Source organism: Schistocerca cancellata, chromosome 1 (genome assembly GCF_023864275.1).
Source record: "Schistocerca cancellata isolate TAMUIC-IGC-003103 chromosome 1, iqSchCanc2.1, whole genome shotgun sequence".
In the NCBI taxonomy this organism is placed as follows: Eukaryota; Metazoa; Arthropoda; class Insecta; order Orthoptera; family Acrididae; genus Schistocerca; species Schistocerca cancellata.
This window is the reverse complement of record NC_064626.1, coordinates 680,633,720-680,652,887: the sequence shown is the minus strand read 5'-3', so window position 1 is coordinate 680,652,887 and position 19,168 is coordinate 680,633,720. Positions and strand designations below refer to the sequence as shown.

Below are 19,168 nucleotides of genomic sequence, written 5' to 3'. Positions count from 1 at the left end.
AATAAATCTTAAGCTTGCTGATGTATTAAGCTCTTATAATCTTGTAAAAATAAGCTCAGACACTAGTGTGACTGACATGTTACATTAGAAAAGATTTTAGCATAATCAGCAGAACTTTTATAGATAAGGCTAAATTATAATAGCCTAGACTTTCACCATTCTGATCAATTTTCCCAAGTGATAAGAGTACATAAATTCAGATGTGCCAAAAATAAGGAAGGTTATTCGGCACAAACGAACACTGAATAGATGGAACATTAATGCTTTTAAACATAAACTAGCAGAGGAGGAACAGGATCCTACACACCAGGTGACAGGGTCTCATGATAAATGGAATGAGTTCTATTTAAACCTGTTGAGACATCGTGATTACTGATGCCAAAATAGAGGCAATCCTAGACCAAAGCTCCCACCAAGTCTGATCAGGCTCAGCCAGAGTACAAATGATACAAATGTGCTTTATAAAGCTACTACTCTACAGATTTTTAAGGAAAAATACATTCAGGTAAAGAAAACTCCTAAAACTGGAATTACTAACATTAGGGAGCAGATTAACCCATTAACTTAAAACCCGAAGTTCTCATTTTTATTATTTTGATAGAAACTTAAAATTCCGAGTATACTCGGCCAATTTATATAGGAATAAAAATTCAAAGTAGTTTATTTTTAGTTCAGTGGCAATTATAATGGAAACTCAGTGCTAACAAGATGGTTAGTTTAGGGTATGAGCGCGATACAGAAGGCTTCAAAAACATGCAGGTATTAAGAAGAGCAAAGATCAGGTTCAATGGAAAATGAGGAAATTTCTCTCAATGCCGCATTTATAAGTGTTAAAAAAGGAAGCAAAATTAGGCAAGCATCTCGTAGCGCAGATAGTTCATATTTTTGTTCTTAATATAGTATTATCATGTTTGGACAGCCGGATGCAACTGAACAATGTTTAAGAAATATTTCCTACAAAACAATTTTACAATACTCCATTCAAAAATAAGATTGTGTAAGTAACAAAATAAAATAAAAAAATTATAGGAAGTCATTCAGCCTCCACTGACAGTACATAACTTTTTGCTTTTAGAAAAATATGACAGTGCATAAAAGAGAAAATTTTGGTTACTTTATCATGGACAGCTGCACACAACACGGCAAGAACATACAAAGACTCAGACTTCAGTATGCACAAACATTCTTTCAAATTGTTTCATATACAAAACAAACAACAGCTACCAAGTTCAAGGCTATGGGGTTTTGCACCCAAAAAATATAGCAACAACTCTGAAAGAAAGAATAACTGCAGATATAAGAATCTTAAAACGCATAATGTGTAGTGTTCATCCTTTGTATACGTATTGAGCTCCAAAACCTTATAATATATTTGACATGTGGTTCTGTATTAAAAAGCACAACCATTCTGAAGCATTTCTCCAGCCACGTATTACCAATATTGTTTTTTCTCTTGTCAATTAGCCCATAAAAATGGCATTCGATAAAACAATGACATACCTGTCCCTTCATTTTGTTCCTCCAACTTGCTCCTCCTTTTACTCATTTTTCTTTTACCTGATTTCCTGTCAGGAGAATCTTCAACCAAGATACAAAGTATATCTGTAAAACGAAAAGAAAAAATATTAGGATTGAATAATACTGTTATATTACACACAAAGAGAATACTGCAGCTTTCACGATAACTTTAATTCTGTAAATCACAATGTAACAGTTAATAGAGAAACTACAAGATAAAGTAAATGGGTGTTCAACTACAAGGCCAATCTAAACAGAATAATATTTTGCTGTGCATGGTCTTATTGGAGGGTGACTGCAATGCACTGAATTAGTATTCCATTTTCTGAATGTGCTGCCTTGCTACTATGATGGATACAACATTCACCATTCAAGAGTATCCTGCTGAAGGTTAACACGTTTCACACAGTGGGTGCAATGTTTTACACAGTACGTATATTTGGTTAAGCAGAAAAATAAGAAACACCCATTTTTTTATATTATTTTTAATGAACATAAGATCACTTACTCAAGAGTTCAGACACTCAAAGTTATATATTGAATTAATAAACAGTGAATCAATATTTTGAAAATATGAATAACATTTAACTACTATATCGAAGTCCTTGTGTATTTCTGATAGCAGCAACATTCCCCCCCCCCCCCCCCCCCAAAATTAAATGATTTTAATCTTTTTCTTTTAGTTTCTTGCAATTAAGGAATATGTAAAGATGATACTGTCACTTTTCCTCTTGAATTTAGATATAAATGCTGATACAGTCACTTTTCTACTTGAATTAGGGTAGTGTTGGCTATTAGTGTGTGTGTTTTAGAAATGTAGTCAAACTGTAGGTTTTGCGATGATAAAAACTTTAAAAAATGCTATTAGTTCTCTTATTCACCTGCTCTGATAATTTTTGCCATGCTGTGTATTCTTTCTTGCCTTTATGATTTGGTAGAAATACCTACTTATGGGGACCAACAGTTCAACACACAACCTGAATCATAGTGCAATCACATGCACAAACCACTCTTACATCAACATTGCCTTGAGGGAAGTTTAATTTCCCAAGACGTGTAAGAAGTAGAATAGTTTATGTGTGAAATTGTTCTCTGAGGGCATTCTGAAGCTCAAGTTTCCAATTCTTCTTCAGGAATATTATTAATCTGCATCTCCAGTCATTTTACAAAACAGTTGTTCAAAAGGCTTACATACCTGGTTCGTCATTTTGCTCTTCCTTCCCTACACTTCTTTTAATATGGATAGATTTCCTTGTTGGAGTCTGTGTCTTTTCTGTTGAAATAGTGGGGGTACCTGCTTAACAACAATAATATATAAATCTTTCATGAACGTTCTTGTAGAACATAATTACTTTTGGATTAAAGGAGACTACTTATCGAAAAGCTGAAGCAATGAGCAGCTGACACAAACAAACAAACAAACAAACAAACAAAAGAAAAAGGCTTACATACCTGGTTCATCATTCTGCTCTTCCTTTCCTACACTTCTTTTAATATGGATAGGTTTCCTTGTTGGAGTCTGTGTCATTTCTGTTGAAATCGTGGGGGTACCTGCTTAACAACAATAATATATTAATCTTTCATGAAAGTTATTGTAGAACATAATTACTTTTGGATTAAAGGAGACCACTTATCGAAAAGCTGAAGCAATGATCTGCTGACACATACAAAAGAAAAAGGCTCACATACCTGGTTCGTCATTCTGCTCTTCCTTCCCTACACTTCTTTTAATATGGATAGGTTTCCTTGTTGGAGTCTGTGTCGTTTCTGTTGAAATAGTGGAGGTATCTGTTTAACAACAATAATATATAAATCTTGCATGACAGTTCTTGTAGAACATAATTATTTTTGGATTAAAGGAGACCACTTATTGAAAAGCTGAAGCAATGAGCTGCTGACACATACATACAAAAGAAAGCAAAGTTGCTACCTTCCTGCATCCACACACGTACACATGCTCCTATGGCCCTCTACCTTCATCCAAAAGTAATATATAAATCTATAATGCATCATATACAGACCAACTGAAAACAGTAAAGGAACAGTTGCCATAGCTATGAATATGAAAAATAAAACATACAGTTTTTAAGGGCAACTATATTAATGTTATCGAAGAAAACTGATAATGTACAAATTAGGTTCAATCTGAAATCCCTCTATTAATCACATGGGAACAAAAACACCCTAAATTTCTTTAAATAACAGATGTGGTACACAACATGTTAACAAATTGCACTTCAGACATGGTTTGAGGACTCAAAAGAACATCTGACATCTTACCAGACAGAAAGCAAGTCTGGTCCTACATGTGACGACATTTTTTCACATAATAAAGTAAGTATCCATTAAAAATAAAGACCTAATGGGTAAGAGTCGGGTGCAGATGGCCTACCACCTTGTGGCAGAATGGGCGAAGCTGCGATTTTAGCAGACAGGTTATCCACTGGGGAGGAACAGCAATCATTCTGTTTTACTGTGGATCTGTGCATGCACAGTAGAAGGTGTCTGTGTACAAATGCACAGAAAACATCATTTTGAGTGGGGTTTTTGTTTGTTATGGTTTTCATTTGTGGTAAGCAAACGAGAAATGTGAGCGTTCTTGAGAACCCTTCTGGCTACTGCACAAGAGATTACACACATTTTCCAGGGAGTGATTTTTTCATAAATGCGGTAATACAATATATGAAAATTCTCTTTTTTGTATTGCATTTAAAAAAAGTTGTGCATCTAATGACAGCTGCTTCTTGTAGAAATGGAATGAAACAAAGGAAGTATAAGCATTATTATCGAGACATGCAGCAAAGAGAGGTATGATCCTCTAGCTATGCTGTACCATAATAAGGTACAATTACAGATGTTTATGTCTCAGTTTATATGTTTTATGTAAATCTGCATATAATTTTACTTTCAGGATGTGTACGTATCACCTTAATTAGTGAAAGTATCACATGTGTTTGATTTGCTTGCACCTTTTGTATCATTTCAGCATGGCAGGAAGGATAGTGTCAAGAGAATAGCCACAAGAGTCAGAGCATTTGTGACGACAGTTGACCAGTGAGGACTAAAAGCCATTTTGCATCTTGGTGGTCACACTATTGTGAACTAGCTTCCAAGTTTAATGTCAGTTGTACGAATCATGTCATGTACAATCAACAGCAGCTTGTTAAAACTGTGCACATTCAATCTGAGAAAGTTCCTTAATTCCTGTGGGCCCTTGGGCCTCAACCCTTCTATTAACAGGAAGTACTGGGTGATCAAAAAGTCTGTATAAATTTGAAAACTTAATAAACCACGGAATAATGTAGATAGAGGTAAAAATTGACACACATACTTGGAATGACATGGCGTTTTATTAGGGGGAAAAAAAAGTTCACAAAATGTCCAACAGATGGCGCTGGACAGCAAAACGTCTGTGACTGCGCATGACAATCGTGTATAAAAGGAGCTGTAATGAGAGAGAGAATCAGATGCTCCAGCAGTCGCAGCATGTTGACGTTATCTGAAAAAGGCACTTTTAGTGAAGCTGTATTATCAGAATGGGGAATGTGCTAGTTCAGCATTACGATACTATCGCCATAGGAAGGGGATTCGAATGGGTAAAGGTCCGTTGACAAATGCAGCTGTGGCGAGAATGATTTCGAAGTTAGAAGCCACGGGTTGTTTAGACGATAGACCCCGTAGTGGGTGTAATGCTGCTGAGACAGTTCAGGAAGAAATGGAGACTGTAGCGGGTTCGTCTATGCCCAGGGACATCAGCGCTTGTGCAGTCGCACTGGCATTTCATACACTATTGTTCGGTTGGCACTCAGGCGTACCCTCCGATGCTATCCGTACAAAATCCATCGGCATCATGAACTGTTACCTGTCGAGTTAGTGAAGCGGAGGGCATTTGGAGTGTGGGTGTTTCAAAACATGGCGGAAGATGACGATTGGTTGAGTAACGTGTTGTGGACCGACAAAGCTCATTTCGTGCTCCAATGGTCTGTCAACGCCCACAACTGCAGAATTTGGGCTACCGAAAATTCTAGAACTGTCGTGGAAACTCCATTGCACGACGAGAAAATCACGGTATGGGTTTGATTTTCCACATTTACCGTTATCGGGCCATTTTTCTTTGACGAAATGCGCGATTCTGGTTTTGTAACTGCTACCGAGACGGGTGAGAGGTACGCTGATATGGTACAGAATCGCATCATCCCCAGCCTGGCTGATAAACACCTGCTGGAACGCACGATGTTTACGCAGGATGGCGCGCTCCACCCCATATTGCTAGACATGTGAAAGATCTCTTGCGCGCATCGTTTGGTGATGATCGTGTGCTCAGCCGACACTTTCGTCATGCTTGGCCTCCCAGATCCCCAGACCTCAGTCCAGGCGATTATTGGCTTTGGGGTTACCTGAAGTCGCAAGTGTATTATGATCGACCGACATATCTACGGATGCTGAAAGACAACATCCGACAGCAATGCCTCACCATAACTCCGGACATGCTTTACACTGCTGTTCACAACATTATTCCTCGACTACAGCTATTGTTGAGGAATGATGATGGACATATTGAGCATTTCCTATGAAGAACATCATCTTTGCTTTGTCTTACTTTGTTATGCTAATTATTGCTCTTCTGATCAGATGAAGCGCCATTTATCAGACATTTTTTGAACTTCTGTATTTTTTTGGTTCTAATAAAACTCCATGTCATTCCAAGCATGTGTGTCAATTTGTACCTCTCTATCTACATTATTCTGTGATTTATTCAGTTTTCAAATTTATACTGACTTTTTGATCACTCAGTATATGCCCATTCCTTGACCCCTTCTTCCCAGCCAGTGTTGAAGTCATATCCTACTCCTGGTATTACGTTGTCATTCTGTCCTTGCCTTAACGACAATGGTGCTTGCCATGGCAAATGCCCAATAAATAATTGTGTCTGCTTTTTTTAAAATGCTGTGAAATGTAAAAATAGATAATGATTTGTCTGTACCAGCATGACATAAAACAAACACTTTAACCCCTAATTCTGTATAATAATAATAATAATAATAATAATGTAATTTCTTTCTAGCTGCACAACATGACAATAACTGATTAATAAATATGAACCTAGACATCTCAGAAGCTTCAATATGAGTAAATATCAGCTTTATAAAAATACCAGTTTTCACACTCAATGACACACAACCCTATTGTTCCTTGGGGTGCTGGTGAAAATTAACAGGTTAAATGTATCGTGTAACAGGGCTAACAACAAAGATGACAGTTCCACACTTTTACACTTGGTCTACTGGTGCACACTGTATACAATAAGTGTGTCATGTAATACCAGCTTAAAAACACTTTAGACACTAGTTCAAAGCACTTTTACAAAATGATTGCAGAGATTAAGGGACACCTTCTACATCTATAGTCTGCAAGCCACATTATGGTGTGTGGAAGGGATGCTTCTGATACCACTATAAATGATGTAAATCTTATGCCACCGTCCCCCTTACATCGCGAATGGCGCATACGAATAATGACTGTCAGCAGATATCCGCATTATCTCAAATTTCTCTAATTTTCTTGATGCGGTCAATTCATGAGACATTTCTTTTTGGAGCATACTCTCTTGGTATTTCAATAGTAAACTTCTCTATGATGAACAAAGCTCCTATTGCAGTGTCTGACCTGGGATTTCTTTAACCTCACTGTAGCTCTGTCACGCCAATTAAATGATCCTGTGAGGAAACATATCACACTCCATTTTTCTTTTATCTCTTTTCCATTAATCTGTACCGGTGAGGCTGCCAGCCTTATGCACAATAAAAAAATTGGTGAATTTGTAAGCCACTTCTTTCCTGAATGAATTACACTTCAGTAAGACTTTCTATCAGCCTGAGCCTAGCATCTGGTTTCCTACTATTTGCTTCATGTGCTCAATCCATCTGAGGTGGCTCCAGATGGTTAACTCCACATATTTTACTGTAGTTACTGTTTCCAGCAAATTTGTCACCAATAGCATAATTTTACAGTAGTGGACTTCTTCTGCTATGTATGTCCAAAATGTTACATTTATTTATATTCCAGTTCAAAGGCCAGTCCCTGCACTATTCGTCAATCTGAAGCACGTCTCCCTGCAAATCGTCAGTCATCTGGCATTGCCACCTTCTTACATACAATCTGCAAACAGCTTCAAGGAGCATCAAACATTATCCACCAGACCACTCATACACTGACAGGGTGTCTACGTGGACAAGGGAAAAAAATTCCCGGATTTTTCCCGGATAAAAACACACTTTCTCCCAAATGACAGTATATTTTCCGCTATCACTCCTTTGAATGGTTATGGTTTTGTACACGGGCGTACAATTTTGCGGCACTTTAGAAAACAAAACTCAGAGAAAAAGACACGTTTTGGAAATATCTTTGATGTGCAGCAACATATAAGCTGCGTATTTTCGTATTACGAAAACATACATTGGAAATCCACCAAACACCGCATGTTACTTTCCGAACCACTGAAACCGAGATTTCGATGTGCTTTTGTAAGCCGTTCGTAACTCATGTCACGTGATCTCATCAGCCGATGGCAGAGGAAATTCAGAGCATAGGACACGTGATGTAGTCAGCCAATAGCAACATCAGTGTTAAGTAGCGCGCCAAACAGGGAAAGTTAATAGTTTAAATTAATATACATAGTGTTGTTGCAAGAAAAGAGAAGCCTTCACATAAAATATTGGTCTCAAGCTGCAAGAGAAGCTAAGCTTTCGCATATACTGTTGATCTCTTTTGCGCGTGTTACACTTTAAGAGATATCATACAAATGTGCCTGTAAAATTTTTAATAATGACATAAATGTCTGATCTTCAGGGTTCGAGATGCTTCTAAATGGCTCGTCATCAGACACCTGATTTTTAAATGAGAGTCAAACGCTTTGTGATTTAATAAATTCACGGTACATTCTTGTACGTAGTTCAACTTACGTAAAAGGATATTTACTTTGAAAGTAACGCTTTTCAAACCACCAATCGTAATATTTTCCCGCGAACTGTTACAAATAGGTTCGTTTCAGCAGTTGCCAGAGAGCTCAGGTAACAGGCGACACCGCGCTTGGGTAGGTATCATGACGTAGGAAGCCCGTATGTACATACGTGTAAAAGATCATCAATGAAAGATGATACTGCATGAGCATCGGAATTTCGCGAACCATATTAAAATGTGCACATTTAAAGTGCACACTTAAAGGCACACTCGTATGTCCAGATTCACAATGAAGTACCGTAGACCCCGACCTGATATTAAGCTTTTAAGTGTGGTTTTCAGGATGTAAATTTTCTTGGAGCACCAGTACTGTATTATATCATGTTTGGTTCTTTATTATGGCATAATGCCATACGTGCTAGAAAATGAAAACGTGCACTTGAAATGCAGCGAACAGTTGAAACTACCCAGTACTGTGGAATTAAACATTTCGTTTCAAATACATTGACTGCCTCTGCAGAAAAGATTAGCAAAAGTCAAATTTCTTTAACAAACAGACAAAAATAACTTCATTGTTCCGCAAGGCGATTAATGGTTGACTGGCAGGAAGGTGGAAATAAAATACAATCTGAAACTAATGACATATTTCAGCCTTTAGTAATTATGTGAACGTGTTTTAATTCACTTGATAGCTCCCGGCCACGGATATCCGTTTTGTTTTCATTTGACGTGAGAGTGAACGAAGGGGAAACAGCAAAATCACTGAACGTAAACACGGGTCACGTGGAGACTACCCACTATAGCTCAGATTGCTCTGCGCGTCAGCCCCGGATCTACGACATTTGCGAACCGGGTCAATACTAAAAAAAATCGAATTTTCAAAATATGTTCATCTTGTAGTGCACATCTTTCTGAAAAGTCTGAAACATAAAACGTATGTATTCGAGGAAATGTAAGACATATTATTTGGTCTTAAGTATGCCCAAGTGCAGTTCCATGCCTCTTCATAAAGCGTTTTTCTACTGCACGTCCAAACTATATTCAGGAGAGTGGAAATTGAAATGTCATGTGGTGCCTCTCCTGCTCCCAGTCGGCCGGTTTGGCAGCCTGCCTCTCTTAAAAAAAAAAAAATCTCGCAATTAACAGTGGATGGGATTATTTGTAATCGAGAGAACAAGAATTCTTCGGAAAATCTGAACTCTTCATTGCCCATTAGTTAATAACTTGCTGTTTTGTGTGACATAAAATTAAATATAGGATATATAAAACCAGTACTGACAAGAGATAAGCAAGAAATTACACATTTTTTCAAACCTTAGCTCCTAGCATTTTTTTCTCTCTAATCTTGATACAGCTTTACATGGCGTGTTTTCCTTTCTGTGAAAGAATCTTTTACCTCATCAAAGTTTATCAAACGTTTTGCTACATGGAAAATCGAAATGTAGTTATCCAATACTGAAAAAGCTTTAATACAAATAATACCCAAGACTGGTGTGGTTTCTCGATCTGATTACGTCTATTTTGTCACTGTCTGTTAGATAAAACAAAATAGGCCCTTCTAATATGGCAGCAATTTTATAACACACCAAATAAACGAGACTGTTTTGGCACAAATGGTCATTTTTATAACACGACAGAATATAATCCAATAAGTATCAATATCAAATGCCTATTAGGCCTACTACAAGCAAAAAGCTTTATGTTAGGAAATAGTTTCACGTTTCATTCATATGTACCAGCTTCTCTAGCATGAGATCGAAAACTAGTATTACGAAATTTTTATATAAATTTGGAATCGTCTTATTCTTCCATAATTTGTGTGATGTCCTCGTTTCTTCTCCGTCCTAGTTCTAACAAACAATCCTGTCATCACCAATTCTGTAGCTACTGCTGCCACTGTCAAAATTTGTTCGCCGATTAACTTCACTAACCCTGCCAGAATCACTGGTTTAGTTCTTCCGCAATTATTCTCCGGTTAGGCATTGTTATGTGTTCGTACAACACATTTTCCGCGTTACTTCCATAATAGAACTTAAGCGGCTGGTAGCCGGGGACTGTACTACTGGTCCTTACTAGTGTAGCGATCTGGCCAAACATTTTCTGTCAAAACTTCATTTTCTTGGACACACCGAGAAGATAATACATAATCTTTATCACCTGTTATTCCTGTCAGTCGTTTATTTCCATTCTGATAATATGAATCTATGGATTTTGCTAGTAATTATAACAACGCTGATCATTCGCACACCCAATCAGCCACATAATCAGACAGCGATTGCCATCATCCATTCGGCTTTACTCCTCTCAGCTCGTATAGCCCCGTCCCCTTTTGTCTGTGGAAAGTTTATTTCTAGATGCGACGAGGATTCTCCTGACAGACACATCACGTACACTATGCATGCATTCAAAAGTCAGCTTATGATTCATTCAGAAATCAACTTAAAATGTGTTCAAAAACCAATAGAGAAGCGTTTCAAAATCATATGACTAATTGATAGGCAAACGTGTGCTGGATGCTAGGTGCTTTGTGAAAAAAGTTTTTCCCCCCCCCCTCAAGAATATAAATTAGGCACCCCTTTTCCCGGAAGTATCTAGCTGCTTGCTGCGACTGCTTGCACAGCCAACAGCCACATTCTTGTTGACAGAAGCGGGAGAATTTACTACTCAAACGTGACTCTACTGCGCATGAGCCCGCGCGTTAACTGCTAAAACAAATTGAATGTAAACAGTTGCGACTTCACGCTCATTGGAGGCAATTTGTTGTTATGAAGCACTGCATAGTCTTCCTAAAGCCTTTGACACATTTTCAATTGGCAGACGCTTGCATGAGCACTTGTGTCGTCGTCGTATATGGTGCATTTCCTTTGCAATTTAAGTTATTTTCGTTTTTTTCTCTCGTTTATGTTTTATTGTTGAAGTATTATTCTGCAGTAGCGAGAGACAGTAATATCCTTTGTTAGTGTGTTGGTTCTTACTAGTCAAAATTACAAAAATTTAACTGAAAACTAAAACAATAAATTCCCGGAATTCTAAAAATATCCTGGGTTTTTCCCGGATCTCCCGAGTCGTAGACACCCTGACTGATGTTTCAGCAGATATTTGCAAGTTCTCTTTTGCAGCATATTAACAGTAACAGTAAAACATGAAGCATGATCAATAATCTAGCAGTGGTTCCACATGGCCGTAGCAGTCAGCGAGGGCCAGGGCAGGACTGCTGGAGTACTCGTTATTCTTCATGTTTTAGTTTCCCAGTTAATACATATTGATGAAATAAATAATGCTCTGGACTAATTTGGAAATGCTCTATCGAATGGAGATACAAAATTCTGCTTTAAAAATAATTTTGTTTGTAACAGGAAATCAACAAATGCTAGGCACTGTATGAAAGATGTGATGAGCAGGATTTGTTTTGGCTGACTTCAGGTGCACATTACAAACACAAAATTACAAATAATTGCCTAAACGCAGTATACAGGGAATGTTGTGCTGAGAATTAACTGTTAAGGGAAAAAAATTGATAATGTTGCACTGTTTCTGAATTAATTAACACTGAAGTTAGTCAATCGGTCAACTGTGCGTGGCCAGTCAGAGATGGCATCACAAAACTTGTTCTTAGTTTAGTTACCTAAAACCAAACAAAACAATGATACAAAAATTGGACATGGGACATTAGTAAAGACTGAACCTGAACCAAAGGCTGAGCAGACTTGTGCTCTGTCATCTACAGTACGCGAACAACTGACACTAATCGTATCTGGTGGGCTGCTGGAATTTGTACATGCAGCAACTTGATTGATTAACTTCAATACCAATTAACTCGAAAACAGCGCAATGTATGGATTTTTACCTCAACAATTATTTCTTAGTACAACCTATCATGCAACAACCTTACAAGCTTTTCAGATCATCCTATGCATTGCAAACAGTAACAGTCTTTCCTTGCTTCCCCTTTTACTCCTGACATTACCTTTACACCTGCCAATTGTGTGCCATTAAGAATTATATTTGCAAGAAAGTCTTGAATCCAGCCGCAAATATGGTTTGGTACTGAGTAAGTTTTTTTTTTTTTTTTTTTTTTAACACTAAATGACAGTTTGACTGTCTTTTCTGAAGTCAAGGAACACTCCATCAACCTGAGTGCCGATGTCTACAGCACTGTGAATTTCATGGAAGAACAGTGTGAGCTGACTTGCATCTGTTTGCAGAAGCCATGTTGACTTTTTTTACAGGACGTTTTTGCTCTCCAACATCATCACAATAAGTGGACATACAGCATGCTTCGTAATTCTACAACAAACTGACATCAGCGAAATAGGCCGATAATTATGTGGAACTGTCCTACGACCCTTAATGAAAACGGGAATTACCTGAGATTTTTTTCCATCACTAGGCACCTTTTATCGCTCCAGTAACCCATGATAAACTACAGCTTAAAGGGAAGCAAGTTCTTTCTCATAGTCTCTGTAGAATCCTACAGGTATCTCATCAGTTCCGGATGACTTCCCATTACTAAGAGATAGTCCATACTTTTCTATTCTTTAATAACTTCTCAAAATCTGCCATTTTCGCATTCATGCTTTCTGCTACCAGAATAACCACTGAGTACTCAATAGATGATTTTGATCCACTTACTGATTTTACAAAGACCACAAAACCTTCAGTTATTAGATCTGTTGACAAAATTTTACGCTCAGTCACTGATCACATCTCTCATTGCTCTCCTTATGCTCATTCAGGTTTTACTTGTCAGCTGTATTTTGACTGCTCGTACATCTGCGCTGAAATTCTCTTTGTTTAATATAGTAACTTTTTAATAGTGGATCACAGTTGCTCTTTCCCGATTCTTAAAGCAACACTTGCACAATACTTGTCTAAGGCATACTGAAAAATGCTTCTGAATTTTATCTATCTGTGCTCTATCTCTTATTTCTCAGCACTGATATTTTCATACCTTTCTTAATATAACACCTACTATCACCGATATTATTACAGCAGTATGATTACTGGTGCCCTCCTCTACGTTAACCAATCTGTAAAGTTCAGGTCTGCTTGTTGCTAGGATGCCTAAGACATTACCCTCATGAACTTGTTCTTTGACTAAACGCTCAAAGTACTCTGTGGACAGGTCATTCAAAATAATGTCACATGAATCTCTGTCTCTGACCGCAGCTTTGATGTCGTGAATCGCTCACTGTTTATCGGCAAGCTGAAGTGAAGCCCGCCCGCCCTTCCCATTACAACAGTGTGATCAGAAAACTCATTTACGAAATTATGTCCAAAGTGTTCTGCATTAAAGCTCCTGATTACCGTTTTTACCCACCTTTGATGTTTAACTTAACCAGATTATTGCACACTCAGAATCTATAATACTCTCACTAAATAATATCGAAGTCTTTATTGCAATAAATGTCACCACCATTGGCAATTAACCCATCCTTATGATCAATGTTAGTCTGAACTTAGGATTTATGTTACAAAAAGTGAGCTTAGCCTGTGTGCAATACCAGCTGCCTTCAACAAATCAGCTAACAGCTGGAAAGAGCCGAGGTTGGCCACCGAACCCATGTAAAAGATTTCATTCCTTCGACATGAGCCACGATTTTCAGCCAGTTGCACCTATTGCGTTCAATAGCTCTGGCAGAAATGCTCCCATGTCTCTGATAAGACCACCTGGCAAACATACTGAGTGCACACTGACATTATTTCCTGATCTGCCTGGTATTTCACTGAAGGGTTCTATTGCTTGCCTAACACTGGATCTCTCAATGACTAACATACCAGTTGTTTATACTGGTACAAACTGGGCAAGAAAACTGACCACAGCCCAAACAGGAGAGGCATCCTGTGTTGGCTCGGATTTAGTAACACCCGATAGCACGTAGTACCTGTTGCTAAGAGGTATGGCTCCTGCTGTGCAGCCAGATCTCACATTTACCTTCCACCCAGAAAATCACTGAACACCACATATTCTCAAGGAAAGCTAGACCCACCAGACATTGCACATTGAAAGAAGCAGTTACAAAGCACAACATTAACTAAGAAACGACACATACACTTCAACAAGAGATAAAATTACCTGACTCTGAAGCTACTTAAGTTGGGCTGTACATTAAATATAATGAAATGAATAAATGAACCCAAAAATCTGCTCTGCAAAGCTCTCTCTACATTAAGGAAGCAAAATCTGTAGGCTCTTAAAACAAAAAATAATTGCACTAATGGGAGCAGATATACCAGTAGTTACTTTCCACTAGAAAGTGTGCTCACACAATATCTAATGCGTGTAATAAACACGTAAGATCTTAGAAAATGTAAAAAACACTAGCCAATCAGATAAGGTTCATTTTTTGACAGAAGCATGCGAGGATAGCACTACACACTTTGTACAAACACTGACTATTACTACTACTGCTGCTGCTGCCACTGCTTTTGTTTTTTGCCTGAGTGGCTGAACCCTAACTATGTTAAGAGTCACGCACTGAGTAGAGTTTATCCTCTCAGCCTGGTGAATTAAGTGTCACCTGCTATGCCAGGGACAAAACGCTAACAATCCAGCTCATCAGCTACACAACTCAAGGTCCCTACACTATATGCTCTGCTTATAATATTCAGCACCACAGCCCATTCCCGTGCTGTGTTATACCTTGCACCTGTCAGCAATGTTCTAAAACTATTATTTGTTGTGGTCTTCAGTTCACATTGTCTATTCTGCACAACCCCATCGATCTCTGGGTAACTACTGCAGCCTGCATCCAAACATGCACACACTATTCAAGCCTTGAACTCTACCTACAAACTTAACTCACAACACTTTCTTCCATTACCAACTGACTATTCTTTGATGCCTCAGTGTATGTCCTCAGAACCAATCCCTCAAGTTGTGCTGTAAACCACTTTTTCACCAATTTGATTCAGTGTCTCCTCATTCGCTATTCTGTGTACCAAGCTAATCTTCAACATTTAGCTGTAGCTTCACATTTCAAAAGGTTTTGTTCTCTTCTTGTCTTAACTGCTTGTTGTCCAGGTTCCACTTTTCATTTTAGTGACCTACATTACTTTTCACCTACAACATTTGCTGGATTTTTGTATTTTCTATATCTCCTGTGTTCTTCATGGAGATCTAAAATGTCTTATCTTTTAACCTATGTTATACTCTGCTGCCTTCACTATTTCATCTCCCAAAGCTAACTAATGTCTCCTACTGTATTCCTTTCCACTGAGTCAGTCAAATATTGCCCAATATTCCCCCTGATACTCTTAACAACCTCTGGTCCTTTGTTTATCCCGGGCTCATCTCTCCCTATATTACTACTGTTTTGTGAATGTCTTCCGTTTCAGTCTAACATTTAAATTCCAGTTTAAAAATGACTGGCTTACCATTATATGATCAACCTTAAATTTTCCACTGTCCCCTGGCCTCTTCCATGTACACATTATTCTTACACAGGATATTAACAATGACTCAATTATGATCCATGCAAAATTCTAACAGGCAGCTTCCTCTTTCACTTTTATTCCCCAGACTATGTTCTACTATTTTTCCTACTATCAAATTTCAGAAACTCAATACAATTCACCGTGTCCCTTAACTACCTCAATTTCACGTATCTCATCACACAGTCTCAATTTTTTCTTCGACTACAGAGATAGTTGGCATATAAACTTTTACTGCCGTAGTAGGTGTCTGCTTTGTGTGTGTCTTGGTTACAACAGTGCATTCACTATGCTGACTACAGTCATTTACCTGCATTCGTGTTTCCTTACTATTACACCTACTCCTGCATTGCCCCAAACTGATTTTGTGTTGGTAACCCTTACTGACCTGACCACAAGTTCTGTTCTTCCTGCCACCAAACTCCAATAATCTCCACTATAACTAACTTTTCTATTTTCATTTTTAATGCCTTTAACCTGCCTACCCTATTAAAGGATCTAACATTCCACACTCCTGAATGCCAGATTTGATTTCTTGATAACAACTGGATAGTCTCCACCTGAGATCTGAATGGTGGACTATTTTACTTACAGACTATTTTACTCAAGAGAACACTATCATCATTAAACCAAAGAGTAAGCTGCTTACTAAGTAATCTCTCTGAATGTTAACAGTAAACCTTTCCATGATGCATTAGGCCAGCTTCACATGGGGCCACTCTGAAGCACTGCTCAATGGTTCACAAGCAACACTTCTGCTGATGTTATTGGCACTGCTACAGAGCACGAGTGGCAGCTTATTTATTATCTTCCAGATCTTGTGGATGAAACAGTGAGAGCCGAGTAACATAAGTTCTCCGTTTGATTCCAACAGAGGATATTTATGTTCTCCATACAGTCATAACATATATTCCATTATTCCACAAGAAATTTATGTCATCAATACAGGTCTATAGTTATACGAATTAGTCTAAATCCCTTTTTAAAATGGGAATGAAATATACTTCTTTCCAATTGTTTGGAAATGCTCATTGCCTAAATAACCTGAAGTTGTTTCACATTTAGGCTCTCATGCTCAATACTAATAACTGCCCTCGCCAACAGCATCACTGAATGCAAGACATTCTCTCTCTCTCTCTCTCTCTCTCTCTCTCTCTCACTATTCTGTTTTGCAGTAACATCTGCAATCTCATGACCATAAGATTACTTAGTGTTCCCCTACCCAACAAAATGACACATATTAGCTCATCTTTTAAACAATAAGAAGTCCACAGTTAATTCAATTAAAGACATTATAGTAGCAGTTTTAATGGCCCCCACCTCACTGCACTGGCGACGGGAAATACATACCTAGCTGTTCATTAACAATTTGCATGCTCTTCCTTCTTTTCTTGGTCAGGCTCATTCTACTGTTTGGAATCTGCGCATTTTCTGCCAAAGGGCTGGTTATAGCTGCAAAAGAAATGACCGACATTTGCGATATTCCAGTCAAAAATATTTAACATAGCAAAATTTTCTGCGTTGACGGTACTGTCAATACAATCCTATAAGGCTTAGATTACTAAACCATGTTGATCAAAGACAATTCATTTTAGGAAAAGAAATTTTAATTATGCTCAAATTTTTATTTCAGTTATTTGGATAGCAAAAGTTACTAGATTACTGGGATATCTAGAAACAAATAATACTGCTATTTACAGGCACATACATTTTCTGACAAATGAAAAGCAACTGCACAACAGAGCTACAATGCACATAAGTATGTATTTGGAAAAAAAAAGACCTTAACTGTGTTCCACACTGTACCTTCACTTTTTTAGTACAGAAATATCACTTAGGAAGGCTGTCACAGTTTATGCCCCACAAATGTCAAATCATTTTAAAGTGCTTCAAAACCCCGTTTTGATGCAACAAACTCCCCTGCTGCACTTTCGTTAGCAAAAGACTTTTTTGCTTCCCATTCAACATCTTTGCTCACTATCTTGTAAGATTATCATTAAATGCAAATTACTCATTGTTTGCCTGAACAAAACAAAAAGAATTGCGCCATCTTCAGGATTGAGGAAATTATTCAACTTTGACTTTAGGAAGCTTTCCCAAATTTATTGCAAGCTGCATTTGCTCTATATGTAGCGTACTTTACATGAATGGCAATGGAGTCCTTTCAGAAGCAGTTTTTTAAGGAACTGTTCCTGATATTTGCAATTTTTAATAATTCCCTGGTCCAGATATTGAATTAAGATTGTAAAATGTGTGAGGGAATAGTCAGAATTATTATCTCCACTTTTCAATTAAGTTTTCACTAGGTGAAATACCACTGTTCTGTAAGATTCCTCAGCAACCACATGGACAATAGGCAGCCTTCAGCTCTGAAGACAAAATTGTGAAATCATTCACAAAAGATATGCATACATCTATATGTTTGAATGATTTTTGCTTTATAGAATCCCTGACACATAGTGATATCGTAAATTATCATTGACCTGTGTAACTGTCAAATCTTGTGGAGATGCAGTGACGTGTTTGAAGTGAGCCGTGTGGCCACATTCCATGTAAGCCAGTTCGCTGGGCCCAAAGAGGGCCATCCACAGCTTGCCACTTGTGTGTTTATGTATTTCTGTATCTTGCAGGGACATAATGGACTATGTGGACCTGAGGACTCTGTTTTGCTCTGTGAACTTTATGTCTCTCTTCTGCTGCTGCTGCTGCTACTGCTGCTGCCACCCCTGCTAGACTCTTGCTTGGGCTGTGACTGTGTCAGTTCTCATGACTGGCTCGACACCTGTTACCATATTAATTGTCACATTTATTCCATGCAAGTCTACCACATTTTATGTAGTTCCAAATGACAAGTGCTGTCCACAAAAACTGTGACAAATGACTTGTGACATCAGGTATCTGCAATTGTGTAGGACAATCAAAGTACTCCTGGTATCACATCCACTGAACCTACATTTGAGGAGCATTTTAAGTCATTCTTTGACAGTTGCTGGAACAGCAATAGCAGTAGCTGCAGTAGTCACAACAGGTCATAAAATCAGTATTCTGCTTCACACACACACACACACACACACACACACACACACACACACACACACACACACACACACAGACAGACAGACAGACAGACAGATAAAATCATTTAGCACTTGTAACACAAATATTTCTAACATGGGAAGCACTATAGATAATCAATTTCGCTCATAACTGAATTGTCGAGAAGGGCAAGTCTTTGCAGCCTAAACACAGATTTTGA

General features: G+C 38.1%; 1 protein-coding gene across 9 annotated transcripts in view; it reads right to left on the bottom strand.

The window, feature by feature from the left end:
- LOC126184082 (zonadhesin-like) overlaps window positions 1-19,168 on the bottom strand; it is a 127,497-nt gene that overhangs the window by 16,422 nt on the left and 91,907 nt on the right. For 3 of the 9 annotated variants that reach the window (XM_049926496.1, XM_049926441.1, XM_049926488.1), the window contains 5 exons: window positions 17,263-17,364; window positions 3,208-3,306; window positions 2,971-3,072; window positions 2,714-2,815; window positions 1,501-1,602 (listed from right to left, as the gene is read on the bottom strand). In XM_049926496.1, the coding sequence (XP_049782453.1) occupies window positions 1,501-1,602; window positions 2,714-2,815; window positions 2,971-3,072; window positions 3,208-3,306; window positions 17,263-17,364 (507 nt within the window). The remainder of the gene's footprint in view (window positions 1-1,500; window positions 1,603-2,713; window positions 2,816-2,970; window positions 3,073-3,207; window positions 3,307-17,262; window positions 17,365-19,168) is intronic. The other 6 variants (XM_049926503.1, XM_049926472.1, XM_049926450.1 and 3 more) reach the window with 5 other exon arrangements.